The 25,813-nt window shown below is 38.0% G+C and overlaps 1 protein-coding gene across 2 annotated transcripts in view; it reads right to left on the bottom strand.

Moving 5' to 3' along the window:
* Nucleotides 1–880: 880 nt before the first annotated feature.
* The window catches only part of SGMS2 (sphingomyelin synthase 2), a 38,047-nt gene continuing 13,114 nt past the window's right edge, over nucleotides 881–25,813 (bottom strand). For both annotated transcript variants that reach the window (XM_074866898.1, XM_074866899.1), the window contains exons 3-7: nucleotides 15,256–15,912; nucleotides 14,353–14,470; nucleotides 12,391–12,544; nucleotides 9,502–9,668; nucleotides 881–8,678 (exon numbers count right to left, since the gene is read on the bottom strand). In XM_074866898.1, coding sequence (XP_074722999.1) covers nucleotides 8,475–8,678; nucleotides 9,502–9,668; nucleotides 12,391–12,544; nucleotides 14,353–14,470; nucleotides 15,256–15,710 — 1,098 coding nt within the window. In that variant the 5' untranslated portion in view covers nucleotides 15,711–15,912 and the 3' untranslated portion in view covers nucleotides 881–8,474. The remainder of the gene's footprint in view (nucleotides 8,679–9,501; nucleotides 9,669–12,390; nucleotides 12,545–14,352; nucleotides 14,471–15,255; nucleotides 15,913–25,813) is intronic.

Below are 25,813 nucleotides of genomic sequence, written 5' to 3'. Positions count from 1 at the left end.
TTCCAGACTGTACCCTGCACATGCACCCTGCTCGCTCACTAGTGTGGACACGGCACCTGCTCTGCATGTTCACATGTCCGTATCAATTAAGAGCATCATACTTATTTCAGAGTTGTCTATAGCTGTCTATAGGATTTCCAAATATGTTTACAACTGCAGGTTGAGAAGTGAGGGGCCTTTAACAAAAAGTAAAGGCTTTGTATTGTCCATGGAGACAAAGTGTAGGTATTGCTGCTCCAAGATGCCTCTTGAAAAGATTTGGAAATGCATTGTCCTTCATTATATGCAACATAAAATCATAACCAAAGAGAAAAAAAGCAACAATATCTTCTGCAACAGAAGGCACAAGCTAGTTTTTTTTATCTTGAGGTTGCTTGTGAAGCTTTAAAAATTAAGTTAGAAAATTACTTTGCTGTTCCACAATCTAAGTTTAAGGTTTTCATGTGTTTTTATCCTGTCCAGAACTTCTGTTCTGTAGATACAGTTACATGGTCATGTTCCTTCAAGCATTTGTTTTTCAGAAGTTTCAGCAAAATGGATCTACACTGCATAATCAGATGTTCTCCTGATACAGTTTTGTCCATTTCACATCCTCTCTACTAGGCTTCAAAAGTGATGACTAAGCCAGAATTTTTTTTTAAACTATTAGCCTATGCCTTAATCCTACCCAATACAATTCTTACACTTTAGACCAAGTTTCAGATCATCAGCTATCCCAAGCATATATGAAAATTTAATCCTGGACATGTAGTCTAGACCCATATACACTTCTAACATTTTCCTGCATTAAAAATACTGTAATGTTTTGCAGTTTTTATATAAAACAGAAATAGAAAAGGGTCATATTTATACAAAAAGCATTTGGAACAGGCTTAAAATGTAGAGAAATCTTGCTTTATTGAAAAGGTGTCACAACAAATTTCCTTAATGTTCATGGGTAAGAGAGTATCAGCTCTTGATAATTTTTAAGAGATCATTAGCACCATAAATGGACATAGGCTTTTGATTTTTAAAGATGTGTGGTCATGTAAGTAGTCCAACAAAGTACTGCATTTTTTACTACACAGGCTAACCATAAAAACTTTCAACTTGTATGTGCTGAGTAAACCACATAGGACAGTTTCTTTAACATGTTTTTACCAAATTCACGGTCAACAGTGCAAGTGATCATGACAGATAGCACCTTTGGAGATAAAAGCTACAAGATGCTCACATTATTGCTTTTTTTTTTTTTTTTTTTTAAGTACAGCTAGTGCAATAGCTTTTTACACAGTGAACATTGATTGCAACATCCTACAAGGCACAACTCTAGTATCTCATGGTATACTCCAAACCACAACACTGAGTTGTCATCCACTTAACCAGAACAGCTGATGTGCTAGAAAGTGTAATCCTGAACATTTTGCAACATAAAAGCCAACTCTTACTAACTATGAACAATTTATGTAAAAATGAGGCCCAGTTTGCAAACATTAGTAGAAACTACAGCACAAAATGTCTCTACATCGTATCATTTGTTATTGTAGCATTATGCTGTACAGCATTTGCAGAACTGGACCCTAGAGCTATAAAAAAAGGCCTTATATTAGCTCCTTATCATACAAGCATTACAGCATTCCTATATTACCATCTAGGGTTCCTCAGCTGCCAACAGCCATTCTTGCCCAGTTTTCCCAGGTTGGATATGTATCTCCAATTAATGTGCAGAGCTATGGATTAAACCTAGGAGAAATCATGCAAGAAAAGCTGTCAGCCGATGAGGATGAAACCATGTTGCAGTTAAAAGTGTTTTTACGTAAGTCTTCAGAGTTCTCCTCTAAGTCACATGGAAAGCACGAGAACTGCAACCATCAAACCATTGTTTCCTCTTTTACTTTCAGGTTCCTTGGTGTGACCCTGACCTCACAACTGCCAGAATTTATCTTCTTCACATCTCACACATGCTCTCCTGAATCAGGAAAATAAACAAAATTAATGTACCAAACATTTAAAGAGCAAGAATTGATTCCTGAGATAAAAAGTATGCCCTAGGATGTTAGGTTTTGTACTTTAATTTCAAGTCTCAAATTTGTGCAAAGATGTGTCTGATAAGAACACCTTTTGGATTTAATTTTGGAGCCTTCTCAGATGTAAATTCTACTCTTCTGTATTGAGCCATTTAGGAAAGGCAGTTAATAAAGACAGGAGCCCAAAGCAGGCTAGGCTAAAGCATAAGCAGCATTTTGAGTAGCAACAAACGAAAAAATTAGAATGCAAAACTGTTTTTCACATAAGTAACAAAGCACTTGTAACAAACCACTCAAAATGGAAGAGGGGTTGGAGTTTAGCAATATTGTTTAAGGTCCATATATGAACATGTCACTGGTAGAGGTAAAAGTAAGCAGGGAGATAAATTTCCTCTTGATATTCTCAGCACTCCTGCCATCTCTAAAAAAAAATGACAACATCAATAATATAAAAAGAAACAGACCCACTCATTTTAAATGCAACTCACATGCTTGAAGTAACACCAGATTATATACTCCGTTGAATTAGAACACAGCTCTGTGATGACTGGCTTTACAGTGGTTTGCCTTTTCAGGCCCCTTTCATAGTTTTCTGGTTTGTAAGTGATCTTCACTACACTTTTTAGCTATTGCCACCTTTGGTACTGTGCCCTCAGTCTGAAAGGAGCTCAACAGGACAAGCAAAGATGGCTCACAGCCTACTATGCAAGTACAAACTAGTTTATCTTCTCAGAGAAGCCTCTGTGTATTGCATCCAATACTGCATATGCCGCAGAGACCCCTCTCCACACACACAAGTGTGCATGGTGCCTGGGTCCCCAACTGCTCATGATGCCTTTACTTCAGGCTAGTTCCGACCACTTTTTATTTTAACTTTAAAAAAAAACAGAAGTCACCTTCAAACATATTTCGAAGTTATTTTGTGAAAATTAATCTCAGTTGGCACAAAGTAGATGCTTCTGTAACAAGTCTTTGCAATTTCACAAATGCTAACCTCCTAAAGACCTTATTATGCAGAGCACAAATACAAGAGCTGAAATAAGTATTATATAGGCATAGCTTGAAAGAAGAATATTCCTGCATAGAGACTTTAAAAATACCTTAGGCACTGTGTACAATGGATTGACATTTTTTCCATTGCCATTTACCAGAACTAAAACTAATTATAACTAACCATACAGCAAGCAGAGAACAAAAACACTCACTCCTCATCTAGGGGATGGACTGGGCCAACCAATACAGAATCATTTGAAAAAGAGTGAACACTAAATATAATAGTATAATACAGCATCTTTTTTCCACTATGGTACAGATAAGACTGCCTGTAGCATTCAGCCAGTATCATTTGAATTCAAAGAGTCAAAAACTACTTCCAGCAAGAGCTGGTTTGCCCTCCTCTCCTGGGTTAGCCCACAGCAAACAGCCACAGTAAACAAACTTCTCACAGTATTGGCTAAACTCTAAGTCCTTAGGAATTAAAACGTTTTCATTGAAAAGTGAAATCTTCCTGAGTTTTTAAGTACGAATTTTCACCAGAAGGAATCTTCAACACCAGTATTTAGATGCACACTAGAGACCGCACAATATCGTTATTTCATCTTAAAACATGATTCAGGCATCCTAAGTGTTTTGTTAGGAAAGATTATCTACTGAAATAAAAGATGAGTTCAGAACTAGAACTTTTTCCTACAGTATTTAAGTTACATGTAGGTAGCCTGAAATCCTTATGTGCTGCCTGCTAGGTTAATAAGATTTAATCAAATGGTTAAATCCATGGAAACTTCAGCCAACTAGAAAAAGCTTCAGTATGTTTTAAACATTGCAGCACTTTGTTCCTGTCTTAGAAACTGTTAGTGACAGATTGGAGGAACAGCTTATGAAAATTTGCTTATCATATTTAAGTATTTTTATATCTCAAAGTATCTCTGAGTTGGGTTTTATTTTTATATTGTAAGTTATGGATGAGAACCAGCACAATCCACAGCACAGACACATCTGTACTGTAGAATGAAGTGCTTAATGCTGCCTACTTCCTTGTGGGGTTTTTTACAGTACTATTACCTATGAACAATTTAATTCTACATTACTTAGAAGTTAGGTACAGTTTTAGGTCAATTCCATGTAAAAAGCAATGTATGATAACCATCTACTTTATCTTCATTCTCAGTTTCTTGGCACAAATTATTTGTTTTTTGGACACTGGGAAGCATCATGAAGTAGCATATGAAGGCTAACTTACAAGCAAAGTTACTTCAGCTAGGATATTTTTCACATGTGCACTTAAGCAGCAATGCTCATTTGAATGGTGTCCAACAGAAGTATTTATTTTTAAACGCCTTTTTTTTTCAGTAACTGAATTTAAGACACTGATTTTACAATGTCTGGTATAGAGCACTTAAATTCAGAAGTGTTACAGTATTGCTCTGGTTTTGTGTGCCTATAGAAGACTTCTAGGTAAGCCCAAAATGCGTATGTTGTAAAGATACCAAGATGACAATGAAGCTTTACGGCTGTTAAGTCTGCCAGTAAGGAAAAATGGTTCTAGTACATCTGATAAGATCAGGTATGTTTTCAAAATTGCGCCACGAATCTTTAAAATAGTTTAAGTTTTTTTTTAAAAAAAAAAAAGAGCTCTGGGAAAGTTCATTTAAAATAAATGGAAAGACTTCATCTTGCACTGAAGTTAATGGATCTGGTCTCTAGAACTGTAAATCATACTTTATACCTACTGAAATAAGAATTTGGGTTAGTACCAAAGAACTTAGGACAAATTGACTGGGATAATGATGGGATAAAGCCAGAGTTTGAACAGATTCTGATTTAAGATACAGGTAAGTGGATTTGCAATGATCTAAGAATTCTCTCTCATCTCTTAAAATACTTCCCAGGTCTGTTACTGAGCTTTATTTCTCTATTACGTGAAGCTAGTGCATCTTAACATATAAATAGTCTTGATTTTTTTCTTTCCTTCCTTCTCTCCCACCCCCTTTTTTAAAGGAGGGAAGCAAATCCAATACTAGGTTCATAGCAATGTTTAGCACAGCTTTTTGCTATTACCCCACCTGTAGCTATCTTTCCAAGAAAACAGCAGTAAAGGATGATTAGTACCATTTGTGTCCACATGGGAGTGCTAAGCACATACCATAAAAATGTCAGTTTACAGTGGTTTCAAGTATATGTTAATCATTTCTGGCATTGGAATTAAGCATCTGTAGCATGACCACGCAGCAGCACATTTCTCTAAATGCTCAAGTTAACCTTTTAAATCCAGGTTTAAATTTAGGTTAGGCATTTAAGAAAGCTTGTTTCATAAATGGAAAGCACCCAACAGCATCTAAGTCATACTGATATGCCAGATATATAAGCATAGAAACTTTTTTTTTAAGCATCTGGGAAGTTCAACATGTAAATGCTCTTCAGTAGAGAAGTGCATTTTATTTATAGTCACCATACAGGTGCAGTTCATGTGACATCTATAAGAAAGATTATTACTGTAACTCTAGGAAAAAATAATTACAGTGACATACTACAAAACACTGGGCATCTACAGCCCAAGTAAGCCTATAATCAAGTGATCAGTACATTAAGTGAAGTCTAAGTTTCTCCGGTTCTTTTTGCCCACTGCAATCCTTTTTCCTCTTAGGATGAAACCATGTTTTCAGATTCATAGTATGTATATACAATGATCACTAAGGTCTTAAAATTAATAGTTTTTATGTATCAGCTGTGGTTTGTATTGGATAAACTACTAGAGCAGTAAGCACTAGCATACACCATTACTTACCCCATTTTATTTCCATACATACAGGCCTAAAGAGTCTTCAAATTACATCTATACCATCCAAGTTTGCAAAAGCAATTTAAAGCTATTGAGAGAGTAGAGAAGCGGGGTTTTCTGCTAATTAAACACACACACCCCTGGGCTTCGATACAGTGGAGAGAATTTAAGCACTTAAGGGAAGGCCGAGCCAGAACAGGAATAAAGTATTTTGAGCTAGAGCTGCCATTATAATTTTCCTTTTGTATTGCAAGAGAAGTTTCTATCAAATTCAGCAGTAGAATGAAAGCTCACACTGCCCAACAAAAGCATAATCTTTACTTGGTTCTATTTCATCACTTTCACATTTTTTCCTTCCAGAAATAGAAGTATAAAAAACCCAAACACCTCATCCTGCATAAAGAAATTCTACTTTGCTGATATATTACAGAAATCCCACTGAGACATGGTGGTGGTTACGCAGAGAATTAGCTATCTAGACTACCAAAGCATTTATTATTCAGCCACCAGATGAAAACCACTGCTTAAGCCCCTTACTGGAACACTTTTCGTCATGTTATTTTCAAGGCATGGTTACCACTAATGAAATTCATTCACAATTTCTGAAAGATAGTATTACAAGTGGCTTAACATGACCATATTTAAGATATCACAAAGCTTAGAACTCAGTTTAAAAAAAACCCTTTATGCCCTATGAAGTAGTATTGATATAACAAGTATCTTCAGATATTTACAGACTGACATTGAACAGACTCATTTCTGTGATACAGAAAAAGGCCTTTCATATAAATGTTTTGATAGTGGCTTTGTAGCTACTCCAGGTCTGCCAGGAGCAAGCAAATGAAAACACAGGTGGATGCCCATACACACACAACTTCCAGGGGCATGTTACAAGACTTTAAGAAGCTAACTTTAAATAAAACCAAACATCCCACAGAATTTCTTTCTTAGCTAAGTTTTACCAAATATGTATTGTAAGGAACATTGTTTATTGTATTACTTTGATAATGCACAAAAATATTTGAAATGTACATCAATAGTACAACTCATATCAATTAATCCCCTTAACTAAAAAAAAAAAATTTGAATACTCTGTTGCATTTTATAACTTTAACTGGACTTAAAAAACAAGTTGTCATTATTTAAACTGTTCAAACTTGTCACTCAGTTCAAGACATTCTTAAAATAAGCAGCATTTCCTTTATATTAGTATCAATTCAACACTTAATGCAGTTTTATCTTTGCTATCAGGTTTTACTGAAGATCTGAAGATTTGAGTTAACTGCAGAAATTAATACAGAACATAAATGGTTAAACATGGTATGCTAATTTTCTACTTTCCTTTCCCAACAATACAAACAATAAAACCCAACAAGAACCAGGTAGCTGTTAATTTGTGGTTTTGTTACATGTTTACCCCATGGTAATTCCCCACCTTCTCAGCCAACTTGCTTAAATAGCCATTTTAGTTGGACTAAGGAATCTGCATGCAAGTTCTACCACAGCATCATTTAATATTAAATGGTTTTAGGTAGTAAGTGAAGAAATGCTACTGTTGTAGGCATTCACCTTGGCATTTCTTTGTTTGGTTTTGTTGTTTTGTTGGGTTTTTTTAAAGTCACAGAAATGTGTGCCAACAGGTAAAAAAGAAATTAAATGCAGAACTATGGCTCCCAAGCAAACTTGCTACATAGTTTCAGCTACTAAAATTAAAAAGTTTATTTTAAATACAGCCCCCTTCTGGATTGCATTCCTCAAGCAGGTGAGATCTATAGGACTTTTGCCTGAATTAAGAACTGTATGATCACTCTTTCCAGTAAGTAGTTTTGTTTAATATGTGTTTAACTACACAGCAGTGTGTGCTTTTGTGTGTATATGCATGTACCTACGCTGACAGGCACTGTATAGCTATATACACAGGCCAAACCGCAAGTAAAAATTTAGACTTTGAAACTGTGTCCTTTTTTAAAAAGAAAATTTTAGGCTCCTTGAGCTCTGATGTTAGCAGCTTTTCCTAATTTGCGAAGTCATCAGGTAGCACAACAGTTTAAATATAAAATTACTAATAAAAACGTAAAAATTGGTACATAGTAGAATATATGGGAGATAGTGGTGGTAAGTAGTATTTTAGGGTCATAAGATATTCATACCCACAGAGTGTAAAAAAAGTCAAGACTCACTTCCAGCTGTACCAGTCATGCAAAGGCCTTACCTTCATTAGCAAGAATAATGCAACAAACCACTTCCCACAATTGTGGGGTTTTTTATATACCTCTGTACGCTGATATTGTGCCTTTCAATTTTAGCATGTTTTTGCCCTTACGCACTCCAGAACTCTGAAGATGAGATTTTTGGGTGCTTCTGTGGATGAGTGATAGTAATGAGAGTGTTAATGTGGTCTTTGGCACCTCTATCTCATTAGTAAAGCAAAGGCCTGCTCCATTTTTTCTTTAATAAAAAAATCCCATCAGTGGTGCATTCTATTAGTACTGAAGAGTAGAATAGGTCTGTACAGCCTGATGATAGGAAAACATATGAAATGGCAATATGTTTGTCTACAATTGTCTTTCCAATCAATTGCACAGAAACTTGGTCCACTTCTTCAGTTACAGCATAGTCCTCTTAAGAACTTTGGTTACAGCATTAATGTTTTGGTAAAAAAAACAAAGCAGATGCTTTCCTTGTTTTCTTCAGGTAGATTTTTCATTATCCTCTCCCGTCTTCTGAACCCGTGAATACTTTTTGCATGAAGATTTGAAGCAGCTCGGAGGCCAAGATATCGGCCAAGAAAAACTGCAAGGAACAGAGCCTTGCACATTCTTCTCAAAGAAATAAAATATTGGATACCACCATGCTCGAGAGAGAAAATTTGTCTGCGAAGAGACCTTTAAAGTCTGTATTGGCATAAGTAGGTAAAGAGGAAAAGGAAACAGACAATCAGTTTAAAGCATTATAATCAATTATGTTAAGACAACTACAAAAATGCAAAATATTTGCATGCATTTCTGCAAAGACAAGATGCGTTTAGCCTAGAAAAACAGTACTGAGATAGTATAGACACCATAGTCGAAATGTATAGTACAAACTGAGCATCTAACACAAAGACATGCTTTGCTGATGTACAAAATTTAGAGAAACAAAACACTCAAGTCTTTCTGAACGTGAGTCTTCTCAGGCATGTCATGTTTCCATTGATGAGTAATCTAGTTTTCAACTACTAAAATGGCTGGAGAGCTATGCTCCTACTTGAAAATGTTCTTGAAACAACTGCAGCCGATGCCTTCTGAACAATGTACTTTCAGTGATATTTACAGAACTGTCTCTAGAATGTTAGGGTAGTCTAGGTAATTTAGGTTTGTCAGAAATTTTATTACTAAACTACTGTTTATTCATAAGCTTAGACAAACTATTCTATACATCAACTACAGCAATAAAACCCTGAAGTTCAAAAAAATGTGTTTAAGCCAAAATACCAGAATTTCAAAAATAACTTTATAAAAAAATAGATTTTGAAATAACTTAGTAACAGGCGCAGATTAAAAAAGAACATCTTAATCCGTTAAATATTTACCTAAACCACAATAAAATGGAACTCCTTGCTCAATTTGTTTGAACTTCAATATGGAACCTCTGTTCTTATTAAGAACTAATTTTGACCTTTGAGCAGTATTAACAAATGAAGGCTATATGTTGATTCTAAAGGTATCTGCCACTCACCTTTTCATTAGCCATTGAGTGGTACCACCAGAAAAGCCGTGTGGTGATATAGTAAGCAATGATGACATCTACAGTATAGTGTTCATGAGCAACAAGGATACAAATTATGCCAGCAGCACTCATTAGCCAACAGATTAAGTGATACCACCAGAAATGACGTGGTGAATCTGTGAAATAGGGAAGCGATGGGAAAAAAACACACAAAAAAGCCATATACGTTATTATAGTAGTCCACAAAGGGAAGGGGAAAAGCTAAAAAAAAAAAGACGATTTAATTAAGGCTACTAAATTTTAAAGCACAACTCATTTATACCACACTAGTACAAGAACCCTGTTTTGACACAGAAAACAAGACTAAAGAATTATGCAAACTTACTGAGGTGTTCTAACTTTGTAAAATGAACCCAAGATGAGCTTGCAGTTAGGCAGCACTGTCACCCGTTTTCTAGTCAAATTAAGTAAGTTTTCCAGTTAAACAACTTCTAGGGTATGGGGTGCATGGGAAGAGACAGAATTGAGGCAAGACATACACCTTGATTATTTTACTTGGGTATATTGCATCTCTGCTCTTTTTACAGTCTACGCTCAAGTAAACTTACACTCAAGTAAAATGTCTAGAATTGATATATCCCAAGCAGAGATCACAGATTAGAACAGGAAAATATACTCTTATTTTAATTCCTAGGTTTTAACTACTTTGCATGAAGCCTCTGTTCTCTGAAACAATACACTGTACAAGGAAGTACAGTATGTGAATTTATACCCTTTCATTAAAGATTAACAAATGGGAGTGAAGCTATTCTTCAAAATGCATTTAAGCCACTTCAGTGGAAAAGTTCCCCTGCCCTTCTTTTCCCCACTGAAAATGCCTTGGGTGTCACAATTACCATTCATAACTTCTGACAGGCTAATGGGCTTCATTTCACTCACAGTGGGAGGTTTTGGCACCCCTTGCCTTGTGGTGCAATGGTCAGCCTTTTCTTTCACATAGTACCAGCAGAAAAGTTACTGATCTCAACAAGCCCACCCAGTAGCAGTTTGAGAGGTCTGTGCAAAACAATTACTGTAGGAGGACTTAAATTTTGCTCTAAGTGTCAAAAGAGTAAATTCTCTTAACTCTTCCCAAAACATTGCAGACAAATCTGTATCTACTGATTAAAAAAAATAATAAATATCAGGAGCCAAGTCATCTCAGGAAGTTGATGAAAACAACCCCAAACAAGACAGACATACTGAGGCTAAAAATGTAAATAACTATTCTGGGCAAAAAAGCTGAAGTGTGGGAGAATAAGTGAAGAAGCAGCAAACATTGAAAGGAAGATAAGATCAGAGCAAAAAATCCACTAAGCCAGAAATAATAAAAACTTCAGAACACATCTTGTACTGAAGACATGTCATCAAAAGAATAGAAAAGAACACCATAGGCAATCTCTAATTCAGAGCAATTATAGGGCTTAGCCCTTGCTCAAATAAGATTTTGCTAATTATATGGGAGGCAGAAAAAGGAAAGCTATGCACTTCTCATTTTACAGAGCACAACTCCACTGAAATATATGCCTAACAATTAGGCAGCAGTCAAAGGGCTTATTACAACAATTTGTACCATACAATTTCTCCAACCCTTTATGATAAAAGTACATGAGTTATACTGGCCCCAAAAATACTGGGTTATCTGCAGCTTTCTTGATACTAAAGATATTAAGGAGTACATGACCAGCATTAAGCTGCAATAACGTACACAAACCAAGGCAAACAACAAGTCTACTATAAGGCTATTTTCCTAATTCTGTTCTGCTCATTTTGATGAGTAACACATGCCATTCCCCCAGTAATGTTCATTTTACAAGAAAGACCTAGGCCTAAGAATCAGCAGAGTATAATCAACATCTTAAATCACTGAAGAAGAATGTCTCACATCCAGAGATATGAAGTTTGTCATATTAAACAGGCGGTTTTATATTGTGTTTTTTGTTTAAGGCAGAATGTAGCACTGCAACACTTGTTAAAATGTTGAAGGAAGGAAAAGGAAGACATTCAACAAATGCTGGCTGGTCTTATTTTTGTTTCAGTGAGAACCACACATTCCCATGAGCCAAGCTAGCATTTGCACAGTTTGGGACACAATAGTAGGGAGAAGATTCCAATTCCAAACATGTGAACTGGAAAGGGAATTCCCCACCATGCGTTCATGAGCAGCCAAGATCCCAGGGTAGAAGCTTCGCTTACCATGTATCAGAGTTAGAAGTTGGTGCTCAATTCTCCAGTTTCAATCCGTGCTGCCTGTGCAGCACAGATTTTCCCCCCATGCCTCATACCAGTGTAAAGCAAAAGAAGAAACCATAACCCCAACTATATCTTCTCTGTGCTTGCCAAATTCTTACTAACTCCAATAGGCATAAATAGGAGATTAACAGAAGACATTCAAGGAGCATGAATCAACTTCTCATTGTTTGCAGTTACTAGATGTACAGCACATCAAAAACATAGCTTTGCTTCTGGATATACGTGTGCAATAGCGCTGTGCTCAAGCCACAAAAACCCCTTAAAATCTAAGGTAAATCAGCCAACTTGCACAGAGATAATTTGCATAATTAACTACAGCATGTTTTACCCCAAATTTTAATAACCTATCAATGAATAATGAAAAGCTAGCTTGCTTCAATCAACCAGTAAACACTTTTTATATAAAGTGTTCATATAAGCCCTTAAAGCCCACATCACTTACTATACCACATCCCATTTTTGCCGAAAGTCATGATTTGTATTTCCAACCCATACACATACAGTCTGTTTACAGCTGACTAATAACAATAGTTTTACATGCACTTTTATCATGTGTCTGCCCAACTGATTTGAACAAGAAAAGTGCATTGATATACCATCACTTACACTCTTTGATGAACAGGTAGATCAGCGTTAATACCACAGTGTGACCACTAAACAGGAAGTCTCCACACAAGATGTGTGATCCAGTTATGGATAGACCACCACCAGAAATCAGTCGCAGGATCCTCTGAACCTTTGCCTGAGAATCTCCATTCAACTAGAACACCAGGGAAAAAAGAGGGACAAAAAAGTTTAAAGACACACCATAAGTGACTTGAGTAAACTTCTTGCCCAAACATATGTGGAGACAGGGAGAAAAAGACACAAATTATCTTCATTTTCTTTGGCTTTCCTTCACATATTCTTAAATGAATAACCACACAAAGTTGACAGGTGCTAAAGATCATCTTGGTAACACTAGCATTCTGTCTGTGCTTCCGCAGGCTATTTTAAAATATGCATTGTATAAGAATGAGATGCAGAATATACTGGAAAGGTAAACATTAAAAATTGGTGAGGTCAGGTATCTCATGACAGCCATTGGCAGAATGCATAAAAACCATTCAAAATAGATTTTAATAAAGTACAACCTTGTGTACCGCTTCTGTCATTCTGTTGACAACTGAGCAATGTTTCAACAGGATAAACACCTCAAACTCGCTTAATTTTAGATTGGTTACAAACTCAGTCAGGATTTACTCTGATTTGGAGGATTTTTTTTTTTTTTTTTTTAAACATGCATTAGGATCAGGTTTTGATTCCTCATGGATACTAGGCAAACACTCAGTTTCACCTAGCTGTTTAAAGATTAACTCTGGCTAAAAAAACCAAACAAGATAAATGGGTAACTGAGTATTCCATAATCAGAAAAATATTTACATGGGACAAAAAGGAAAATCCAGAAGAACTATCAAGTTTTTCAGAGTTCAAGTAATTCATCCTGTTCTAGTGCTAGCAAAATACACTTTCAGCACAGACATTTAAGTTATCCTTTGCTTACCTCTTCCCACTCCTTGATACAGTCTACTATACAAAGTCATTCCCCAAGCTAGTAGAACACAAGTTGAGTCCTTATGATAGTGGTACATAAATAAAGCTTTTTCAAAGAGATACTGATTCCTAAGAGAAGTAGTTAATTTACTATTTTCCGAAACTGTCCCAACGTGAAAGAGTAAGACTGAACAGACATGATGCTGTACCTCAAAGACTGATTAGATCCTACCCAAGAAGTCGCAAACTTATTCCCCAAGCAAACTGGCAATATTTTTAGGTTTCAAAATGCTTATCTTTTCACTGTACAACCAAACTCCTTCTTACTCTTTCAAGTGCATTGTTCTTTCAGTGCAGCTAACATAGTACAGTTTGTTCCAAGACAATTATATGTCTACAACTTTTTATTAGCAACATAAAATGGCATTAACAGAATTCCTTTGTGTCACCACTTAACTACACTGACACAAATTTTTTAAATAGTCTTGTAGAAACATTAGCATGTACATGTTTCTGTATACATCAGCTCATTTAAAGAACTCATTTTAGTCACGTTTATACACATTTTGCAGGTTGGAAGCAGAGACAAGCAGCTGACTTCAGGTATTGGGATAGCTCTTGACAAAATAGCATGAGAAACAGGACAAAGCGTATGATAACGCAGTTTTTTGAAAGGATGCTGCAACACAAGCTTATGTATCAGCCTATGAATTACAATATTGACCTTAGGTATCCCATCATGCAAGAAAAAAATATTGCTGCAGTATTAGAGTGATTATCTTGAGCCTCAGAAGCAAGTTCACTAATTTGGTAGCAACACTACTTCAACTCTCCTTTAAAGCATCTTCACTGCAGCAACAGCTTGAGGCTCTTTCTGTATCACACAACTTCTGATTTATCACTATGTTTCTGAAGACATCAATTGAAAGTAATTTGTGTTATTAAATAACAGCTGGAACATCTTCTACTTGCTCTTATGAGCCATAAGGACTTGGGCAGAGACTAAGGCAAGGATTAAGGAGCAAAGGCTCTTACCTTTGGCGCACACTGAAAATGCATTCCAGGCACAGGTAAGGTGGTAACGTACATAGTAATACAGCGGTACAGATACAAAGTTCCTATTATAAAAAAGAACCTGCGTCCCACTATTGATCTGCAAGTAAGGGAAGGGGGGAAAAAAGATTGAGTACAAAGTTCACATGCAGGATACATGTAACAGTTATGGAGCTCCAGCTTTATTACACAGCTAAATCCCCAGAATTGAAAAGCAGCTCCACAGACTGCTCTTTACCACACACTTCTCTAAATCAGATACTAAAAAGTCTTTCTTCAGGTTTTAGTCTTGCTAGTTCATAATAGTATATAACTACCACAATGCTCCCACCAAAGCTATCTAACCAGTTTAACATGGCCTTAAGTCTAACTTAGGCATGCAGTCAGGCACAGTTTTCCTTGACTCAACGACCTTCTCTTTTCAGTCCCATAACATACTATGTACTTGATTTAAATATGTCTAGTTTAAGCAAATGAAGACAAAAGAAAAAGCTTCTAGATCTAGGTGGAGAGGACAGTGGATTCCTCCTCAAATTTAGATGAGTTTTTAAGTCATCACGATCTCCCCTGTCTAAACATCACCACGTCACACTTTGAAAAGCCCAATCCCAGAATATATTTGACTAGTACAACATAGGTCTCAAAAATTCAGATCTAAAAAACGTTAATCAATAATCAGGAGAAACCTGTGTTTCCATATCCAACATGGACACTGGAACATTTTCTACAGAAGCCATCCCTTTAAGTCATTTTTTCCACCAGCCCTACTCTACAATATTGCTACAGATTCTACCATAAGATTTCTTCTACCAAAAGTGAATGAGGGAAACCAACATTCTGAAAACATACAGCAGAGAAGGAAAAAAAAAAAATATAGCTACTTACTTGTATCTAAGAAACAACCACTGGAATATCCATAGCCCAACTAGTATCATTCCATTTATTTCTGATACAGAAAAAGCCCATTTCACACGATCAATGTAATCAAAAAATTTGTCAGGCAAGGGAGGGCTTAGCTCCTTTGGAGGTACTCTCTCATGGACCACAGTGATCATGACAGTTGTTAGAATCAAGTTGAAGAGAGCATAGACAAAGGCAATGCCTGTTTTCCACCATTCCAAAGGAAATTTATTCCTAGACTCAGCAGGCATAGCAATCTGGATGTAATCAGGATATTTCTTTGTTGTTTTTCGCAAGCCATTAGACAAGCCCTTTGGTTTGCTAGTGCCATTTTTATTCTCTTCACTGGCAGAGAGAGTAGGTCGTGAGTAGCCATTAGAAGTATCATTGTTTTGACCCTCCATATGCTCTTCAAGTTTTGCTGTCTCAATGGTGTTCATTCCCAAGCTGTATGGCCAAATCAGGTTTATCAGTGACCAATTTCTGGGCTCTCTAAAGTCTGTTATTCCTTGAAGTCCAATGTTCTTGTTCCTAGATGATTGTTGATTTCTGTAAAATTAAGTGTCCATTGTGCTTTCACTATTCAGATACTGTATAGCAAATTGTGAAGACAAATCTTTCTTTCCTCTAGAGCTGTATCATCTGAAAAAAAACCAAAAGAAACAAAGCAGATACTGAGGACCTTCAGAACTAGTAATGTGACACTGAGCAAGTATCGTAAAAATGCTTATTCTAAATTCCATCCAGGTCTATTTACATATACAGGCAAAAGGCAAACCAGAGTCAGGTGGTTACTGTGAAATATATTCAAGCCAGTTCCTACTGAGTAAGTTGATAAGTCTCTGATCAGTTTATGGACTAGTACCAGTTTAGTCCTTTTTAAAAAGAAAAAGTCAAGATCCACAGACTTTAATGATCATGATAGCACAGTTGTCAGAATTAAGACTAATCCATCAGATATTAACATGGTTTGTCCATGTAAATCAGGCAATCTTGTTAGTCCAGATGACAGGACAGAAAACAGAAAGCACTACAGGATTTGATTTTGTAAGGAAGAAAGGAATTTATCTAGAAAATCTACTCAACAGATAACTCCATTAAATTTTCTTCTAAACAAGTATTTCAACCAAAAGTAAAAAGTGTGTCTACATAGCTACTGTAGCACTAAATGCCGAAAACTTCAGAGAACTGAAAAAATATACCTCTGGATTAGATTCTTAGTTATGGTAACCTATATGTAGAACAGACTACAAATGGATCAGTGTTTGTCCTTTAGTTACTTAAAAATATGTCTAAACAGATTTTTTTAAACAGAAACAAATAGCAAGAATCATTATCGTACAGGATTTATTTCAGGCTGCATTTGACAATTCAGTAAAATCTCATTAGATAAAAAAATTAGGTAAGTGCCTATATTTTATAGCATTTTTTACAAAGAGAAAAGAATGCAGTTCACCCGCTACACAACTGACATTGCTCCAGTCAAAACAAAGGCCATTCCCAGCCCCGATATAAGTGAAACCACTTACCATAGTTGCAATGTACCTATTTTTATTACTCTGCTCAGCTCCTATGTAGTATTATCATATACAAAGTCTTCACTATATACCAACAAATTATAATATTCTCTTGTTTAAATTGTTCCTCTAAGAGAAGTCCAACCATACCACCACCTCAAGTCTGTTCATGCCAATAGGCTGCCACAGTTTGCCATGCTATATGTACAATTAAGTCATCATGATGGAAACTAGAGCTACCAGTCTCCCTAACCGTACATCACAGAACTTGGCTTAAGAGAAAACTACCTCCTTGGGAAAAGTCTCTTGATCTCTTGATAGCAAGGAGAATCTAAAACAAAAACAGCCTGGAAAGGTCAGGTGTTTGTGCTTTGGTCCCTCCCCTCTCATCCCTCCGAACAGAGAAGACATTTAACATGATCAGCATCTAAATCCTACTGATTTCCTAGCTGCTGCTCTTACTGCTGAAAGAAAAGGGGTAAAGGTTCAGATCCCAAATATGTGAGATTCACACAAATAACACTGAAATAGTAAAGCATTTCTAAATTAGCTCTCAGCAGTGTTTCTGAAATACACTGTCACTGGTTGACCTTTTCTAAATCCATAATCAACAAGCGTATGAAAACTAGAACACACACACAAAACACCTGAACAACTCTCTACCACTCACCACCATCACACCCCCCCCCCAACACTCAAGAACACAAGCAGTGATTTCAGATGCTTTTTCTAGCTCTTACTAATCATACCATAAACTCTGCATCCATAAAAGAAGGGGATGTTTAACCCAGCAGCCAGGCAACGACCTCTCTGATGCTTCCTATAACTAAGACTATTCTTTTAGAACAGCTACAGAAACAACAGCCTTACTTAAAACTGTAGTAGAGTAACATTTCAGCTTTCACAAGTCCTTTTCTTAACATGCACATTCTTCTATTCCCTCTGTCTACTAAAGATAGACTGTCATGGTTTAAGCTCTGCTGGCAGCTAAGCAACAAATAGCCACTCGCTCACTCCTACCTGCCCCGGTGGGATGGGGAAGAGAATCAGAAGAAAAAGGTAGAAAACTCTTGTGTTGAGATAAAGTTGGTTTAACAGGACAACACAACAAGAAATGAAACAATAATACTAATAAAAGAATATATAAGGCAATTGATGCACAATGCAACTGTTCACCACCCAGAACCTGATGCCCAGCCTGCTTGTGACCCCTCCTCCCCACCCCTGGCCAGCTTCCCCAGTATAGAATCATAGAATGGTTTGGAAGGGACCTTAAAGACCATCTAGTTCCAACCCCCCTGCCATGGGCAGGGACACCTTTCACTAGACCAGGTTGCTCAAAGCCCTGTCCAACCTGGCCTTGAACACTTCCAGGGAGCAGGCAGCCACAGCTTCTCTGGGCAACCTGTTCCAGTATCTCACCACCCTCAGCAAAGAATTTATTCCTTATGTCTAATCTAAATCTACCCTCTTTCAGTTTAAAACCATTACCCCTCATCCTATCCCTACACTCCCTGATGAAGAGTCCCTCCCCATCTTTCCTGCAGGCCCCCTTGAAGTACCAGAAGGCCACTATAAGGTGTCCCCGGAGCCTTCTCCAGGCTGAACAACCCCAACTCTCTCAGCCTGTCCTCGTCCTCACAGGGGAGGTGCTCCAGTGCCCTGATCATCTTTGTGGCCTCCCCTGGACCTGCTCGAGCAGGTCCATGTCCTTCATGTGTTGGGGGCCCCAGAGCTGGACATAGCACTCCAAGCGGGGTCTCACCTGAGCAGAGTAGAGGGGCAGAATCCCCTCCCTCGACCTGCTGGCCATACTTCTCCTGATGCAGCCCAGGACACGGTCAGCTTTCTGGGCTGTGAGTGCACATTGCTGGCTCATAGTCAGTTTTCCATCCACTGATATCCCCAAGTCTTTCTCTGCAGGGCTGCTCTCCATCCACTCCTCGCCCAGCCTGTATTTGTGCATGGGATTGCCCTGACCCATGTGCAGGACCTTGCCCTTGTTGAACTTCATGAGGTTTGCATGGGCCCACCTCTCAAGCCTGTCCAGGTCCCTCTGGATGGCATCCCTTCCCTCCAGTGTGTCAACTGCACCACACAGCTTGGTGTTGTCAGCAACCTGCTGAGGGTGCACTCGATCCCACTGTCCATGTTGCCGACAAAGATGTTAAACTGCGCAGGTCCCAACACCGACCCCTGAGGAACACCACTCATCACTTGGACACTCGAGCCGTTGACTGCACCTCTGAGTGCGACCATCCAACCAATTCCTTATCCACTGAATGGTCCATCCATTAAATCCATGTCTCTTCAATTTAGAAACAACGATGTCATGTGGGACAGTATCAAATGCTTTGCACAAGTCCAGGTAGATGACATCAGTTATTTCTCTCTCTGTGTACACTGAGCATGATGTCCTATGGTATTGAATATCCCCTTGACTAGCTTGGGTCAGCTATCCTGGCTGTGTCCCCTCCCAGCTTCTTGTGAAAATCAACTCTATCCTAGCTGAACCCAGGACATAAGCTTACAACAGAACACTTAAGTGATTGTATAGAAAAAAATCTGAACCTGTCTAATTGTTTAAGTTTTGGAACACAAGTCTACCTAGCATTCACCTACTAAATCAAGACCCTTCTCAACATGATGTTATACATAGCAGTCACTGATGTAGAGATCAGCAAAACCTCATACATTTTATATCTTGCACAGTTGAAGCATTTTTAGAATTATGTATTTACTTAAAAAGAGAGAGCATCACAGTACATAGTAACCTTTGTTCCTTCTCTTCTCCACAAATACCTAAAACCGCTAGTAACATAAGTAAAAGGAAGATTTTATTTTCCGATATTAATGACATTCAGGTAAGACAAAGACCTAAGAGCACCTGAACTACAGATGAACAATAACCAAACAACCTGAAGCAGAGTGGCACTGAGGTTTTTCTATTAACTTATTAAGCAAAGAAACTATACCTACAGCTTGCAGGAAAAAGTTGTGTTCCTTCCTGGTACTTTTAAATGGATTGTAAGGCATATTGATCTACCACTTCTGATGGCTCATCAAGGTTATTTCAAGCAGAGTGCATATTGTGGTCAGCCTTTGCTTACATTGATAGTTTAACATGCTATATATCATCTGATCGGTGACCTGTAAGAACATAAAGGCTTTCCTTCATAGTACCTTTTCAACCTGTTGCTCCCATACTCTAAAGAAAGCAGAAACTCTTTTGATGAAAAAGACAAAAACACTCTGCTTGAAGCTTTCAGTCCCTTGCCAATTTGACTGGCCAGAGAAGTGATAGATACAGAGCACCAACAGCCTAATCATCCTCTGCTACAGGCTGCAAAAGTATTTAAGTTTTTCTGCCAACTTCCTGTCTCCAGCTCACACACCTGTCCAGGTCCCCATGGAGGGTGTGGTTCCTTTTAGCCTCCCTGTTGTCCTTATGTTAATTTAGGTAAAATACCCTAGTGCTTCTTTTGCCAAACCTGGAACGTCCCCATATCAAAAACAGGAGACGCCCATAAACTACCTAGTAGCAGGCCTTAGACTTCAGTAACCAGGCAGCAATGCTCAGACCTGGCCATCCTGCCAACATCTAGGGTCTAAAAAAGAAAAATCAAACTCAATTGCTCTAAGCTATACAACATCCCTGGAGTGAGTGGCAAAGACCTACACAAAATTGGCCAAGTAACCTGAAAGGATAAATAAAATTCCTGCAATGGATACACTCAGGTTTAGGAACAAGTTTTCTTTTTGGAACCACTTCAATACCTTCTAAAAATAGACATGTACCTTCATCAACAAGCAGAGCTTCTTAACCAGCAATATTACAGCAGAAGTTGTAACTGCCACAAGGAACAACAGATTTCAAGGAAAATCTTAACAGTGAAAAAGATGCAAAAAGAGCAGGGGTCCCAACTGTTTATCCAGATCTTCTACTCACTCCCATACAAGTAGCTCTTAGTTTTCTGCATCCTCATTTGACTGTCATTCAGAAGAAAACAGTTGACTGGGGGTACAGCTTTGAGACAAGTGTAAGAAAGCACGTCTACATTTGGCTCTTTATGCTAGAACTTAAGAAGCAGTTTTATTTAGCTTGTTAGTCATCTGATTTTTACATAAAGGTCATTTTCACACACAGTTAGCTCACAATTTGTGTTTCTCATCCAGTATTTAGAACTTCTGTAACATTTCTCAAATTATTTTAACTTCTATAATTTACCAAGGACTGAAAAGTCACAATTTGCACAGGCCTTCCAAATAAGGAGTTCTTAACCTGCTGTTTCAAATATGAACAATACTATTGGAACAAGAGAGTCCAAAACAGTAAAACTGATCTACTCAGACATTAAGGAAAGCTAACTATTCATCTACAAGATGGAGAAGGTTTCGAGTCAGTAGTATTTTTAAGCCTCATTCAATTTTGTTAAGGTTGGCTCAAACATTTGATACAGCTGTAGTATACTCTTATATTTGGTAGTTGCAGAAAAAGGGTCTGTGTACTGCAGAAAAAAGCCACACAACTGGAGATAACATGAGAGAAGGTTATAGTATCGTAGTTATCTACATCCCAGTTAGCAGGAAAAAACTGTTAGCTAGCTTGTATTTTCTTCAGTCAAATTTTTAGGACTACCTATGGGACCAGAACTAGAGAGGCTGGGTAGCCTCTGCTACCTTGACAGCAATGAATAAAAACCAGCTTTTGGGGGTTTCTCTTTTAAAAAGCATTCCAGCTCTCTGTTTTTATAGTATCCCTTCTTCCATGTTGTACATATGCCTCACAGCACGTACACCCTTGGGAAAAACCAAAACAAAAAAACCCAGATCAAAACAAAAAACAACCAACCGAAAAACAACTGCTAAACCAGATCTGAGCAAAGTACATTTAGGTATGCAGAAACAGGACTGAGTTTAATGTTTGCTAATCATTACTATTTCTCTACAGTATTTTCAGAGCTGTGTTGATCTTTCAGCTGTACAATGCTTATGCTTACAATATAAAAATGCATGCACAAAGTGAACTGCAGTTTATCTAAAAGTTACAAGTTTATCTACATTCTCTAGTAGGCTGCCAACACATTTCTTGCTCATGCAATGCTAAAGAAGATAAAGCTGTATTACAGAAGCACCGTTCTTTCAAATGCTCTCAGAACTGAGATTATCATCATATTGTCACTTGAAATAAATTTCAACTTTTATAAAAAGAGTTAACTACTTACCCTGTATAAAATTCTTTTCAGTAGTAGAGAGCAGATACTCCTTCTACCTCTTGAGAGGGGGATTTTGCAATTCTCTCATTTTGGATTACTAATGTACCAACAGAAGCTGTCTTTTAAGGACTAAATCCCTACACTTACCCAGATAGAGGGGAAAAGCTTCAAGGTTACTGGTTGTCTATTTGTACAATCCAAGTTTTACCAGTTCTGCAAAATTCTGCTTCTTCACACCTCTTCACAGTAAGAAGGATATTAGTTTCCATTTTCCTGGCATTTAGTATTCAGTACATTCCACAGCAGTGCCAGGTTTCTGAAGCAGTATGTCCCCAAAAGCTCAAAAAAATATTCATACCCACATATGTGCAAATATGTAGATTATAAATAAAATATACATAAATTTTCCTTTAAGAGCACTCACCAGGACCCCAGTGACTACCTAAGCAAGAAAAAAAAAAAAACCAGAAAGGATCTATTTGAGCTCTTTTGTCATTCTGAACACTGCTGAATAGGTTTGCCTCAATCATGTGAAGGCATCTTCAAACTCTTCAACTGTTTGGTCCCCAGACTCCAAATTATCATATTCAGTAACTAAGAGTTTGATGCCCTTTAAAAGGTGCTTTGCATCCTGACACCGTGACAGGCTTAGATTTTTCTCCCATTTATTTACCCCTATCTTTTAAGAACCAAGGTCACAATATCTATTGAATGGTAATTACTTCTTATCTTACAGTGCTAGAGTAACTCATTCTGGCAATAATCCACATGTATACAGCATAGACACAATTTTATTTATAGGTTAACAGACTTTCCTAAAACAAAGGTTTTGAGGATGGTCAGAGTTGTATCTGTAGAATCAGAAGCACTAACACAATAATTCGGGTTAGAAGAAACCTCAGGAGGTCTCTAGGCCTCTGACCAGGATCGGCTATGACATCAGATTAGGTTGCTCAGTGCTTCATCCAGCTGTACCTTCAACACCTCCAAAGATGCACAAGCTCTCGAGGCAGCCTGTGCTACTGCATGGTTGTTGTCACAGTGAAAGTTTGTGGGGTTTGTTGTTTTGTTTGGTTGTTTTTTTTTTTAATTTCCTTTGTTTATAAATCTACTTCTTATTACAAATTATGCCCCTTGTCTCTCATCCTCCCACCACTGTGAAGAGCCTGGCCCTGATGTTTCTGATGACCTCCTCTGAGGTATGAAGGGGCTGCTGTTAGGTCCCCCTGAGCCTTCTTTTCTTCAGGCTGAAGCAACCCAGCTCCCCCAGCTTTCCCTCGCAGGTCTTGTGCTCCAGCCCCCTGACCACCCTGACAGTCTCTCTGCTGGGCTTACTTCCAGTTTATGTTTTCCCTGGATCAAGGACCCAAAACCAGACACAGTGTTCTAGATACAGCTAAGAAGTACTGAGCAGAGAGGAACGATCACTTCCCTATAAACACTGTCTCTTCTCCTGTTAAATACAGCTCAGGATAGTGTTGGCTGCCTCCACTGCCAATGCACATTGCTAACTCCCTTTTCAACAGAGCTGAAAGAAATACTGACCTTTTTCCAGCAGGCTAAAGACTCCCTCAACTTCTTCACTACAGAAAAAATAAGATTAAGTCTTCTTCCTACTTAATCCATGCTCTCCAAAACGAGCCTGTTTCAGTATTTCAGATCTGGACAGAAAAGTCTGCTAACCTGAATAGATATTTAAGCTCTGAATCAGCTGCTTTTGAATCAAGGTAAAAAAGGTGCTGTATCACTGCATATTTAGTAACATTGCAAAGAAATGTAGGGCTTACATCCTTTTTTCCATTCATTATAAATTCCTATTAGAAACTCTCTACAAACAGTGGAAGTCACTGTACTATCTCAGTCTTATCAGACATTAATAATTCCGAAAGAGTGCCAAAGGAAGCCTCTGGATCATCAGGCTTTTATGTAGGTTTGTTGTCTGAGCATCTCGGGCTTCTCACTGCTAACTGCTTTCATTCTGCTGCAGCTTTGCAGACACTGTTGAAGAATCACTATCCAAAGCAAGACTCTTCTCAAAGAGACAGCAAACTTTAAAGATTTGTTAAGAGCCTAGCAGCACATCTGATGCCCCACATCCTTTCTAGCTGGCACAAAAGCTGCGGATGACTGCTGTGGGGTGGGGGTCCCTGGCACAGAAGACAGGAATGTTTTAGACTGTTTTGTGAAATCCTCTGCCTAGTTACAGAGGGTAAAGGTTGCACTTCATAATGGAAAGTTAGACCGAGAGATTAGTCACCACTTTCAGTACAGGTCAGTGAGGAATCACAGTGACTAATGTGTGCTTTAAAGTGACTCTGCTACAGCTTATCGGCCACCAGGAAGCTAGAAGAGGAAGTCACATACTTTGAGTAAATTTATCAGTGATACACCCTAAAAATACTTCAGTAATAATCAAGAAGATAATGCCTGCCCAATTTTTCCCCTGTGCTACTCCAAAAAGCAGCAGTGCCAACTTCAAAATAAGAGGTCACGTTTATGAGAACATTCTCAGTATTTCCTGCGGCAGTAAGAACCCTTTTCCTAAAAGTTTAAAGTGAGAGGACAGTAACTCCGGAAATCTGCAGAATATTTTACAACATTAGCAGGAAATAAGTAAGGAATACATGTACAAGTTGTACAACCCAGACAAAAGCTATTTTAGCACTTAAGTATACACAGAGGTTCATTCTTCATAACTCTAACTTAACACAAGTCAAAAACAGACCTTGGTCCTTGCAAGGTATATAACATTAAAGAGACGATCATTAACCGCAGTCCTCATCTAGTGATAGCAGAAAAACACCACATGAATTCTTGGGACAGTGCATGTTTAAAACTGATTTGTATCATACTATAAACTAGTTTCACATATCCCTCAGTTTAATTGGCACATTACAAATTATGGGTCTCTACACAGGAACAACACTTGTGTTCAGAGGTTCAAGCAAGTAAAACGTCCCTTTTCAGAAACACCAATACCTCCTTCCACTGCCCACCCCCCCCCCCCCCCATCTTGGGGTATCCTGTAGATATATATATCCTGACCAATGTTTCACCCTCTGTGTCAACACTAAAAATCTAGCACACTGTCAAACAAATCAGGAAAGAGTCACTGAATACTTTCTCTTCTCTCCCCCTCCTAAAAACTCCTAGATGGTTTTCAGCTTACTCAACTCTAACGTAGCTGCCTGGAAAGCTCCATGAGTGTAAGAGGGATGATACAGACAACACATTCTCTATCATTGATGGTAAACACACAGATTGGCTGCAACTGATCATGAAACCATCTGCTCCACTATTTTGGTCTTCCCCTCTACCTTCTTGACACAGTTACTAGTTCCTAACCTCACCTACCACCAAGCAGCAACAGCATAAGGCTCTTGCATCACAACCAACACCCCCATTAAAATAGAGATGGGAATACTCAGACCTCTTTCAAGCCATTCATTCACAGGTTCCGACACCCAAATCTAGGTCCAGCTCACACACTGAATGTTTGGTTACCCCCCTCCCCCCCCCCCCTTTTTTTTTTTTCCAGCTTTTCATGACACACTTTCAGGAGTAAAACCAGATAAATTTAATTCTAACTCCATGAAGTCAAGACCACTGAGCAATTCAGTGACTACCACGATCAACCCACACAGATGTTTATGTAGGGAATCAGAACAGCACAGAATCCTTTCATAATATATTATTCAAGCTTCCAGTCTGCAATAACCAAAATTAAATCAAGTTTCCTATATGCAACTGGGGTTTTCACTGAAATCCTACCCACCAAGTTTAAGCACTACAACGTTAAAACTGTTAAAA

The sequence above is a fragment of the Strix uralensis genome, chromosome 4 (genome assembly GCF_047716275.1).
Source record: "Strix uralensis isolate ZFMK-TIS-50842 chromosome 4, bStrUra1, whole genome shotgun sequence".
NCBI classification, from domain to species: Eukaryota; Metazoa; Chordata; class Aves; order Strigiformes; family Strigidae; genus Strix; species Strix uralensis.
Note: the sequence above shows the minus strand (reverse complement) of the source record. Positions and strands in the feature narration are given on the sequence as shown.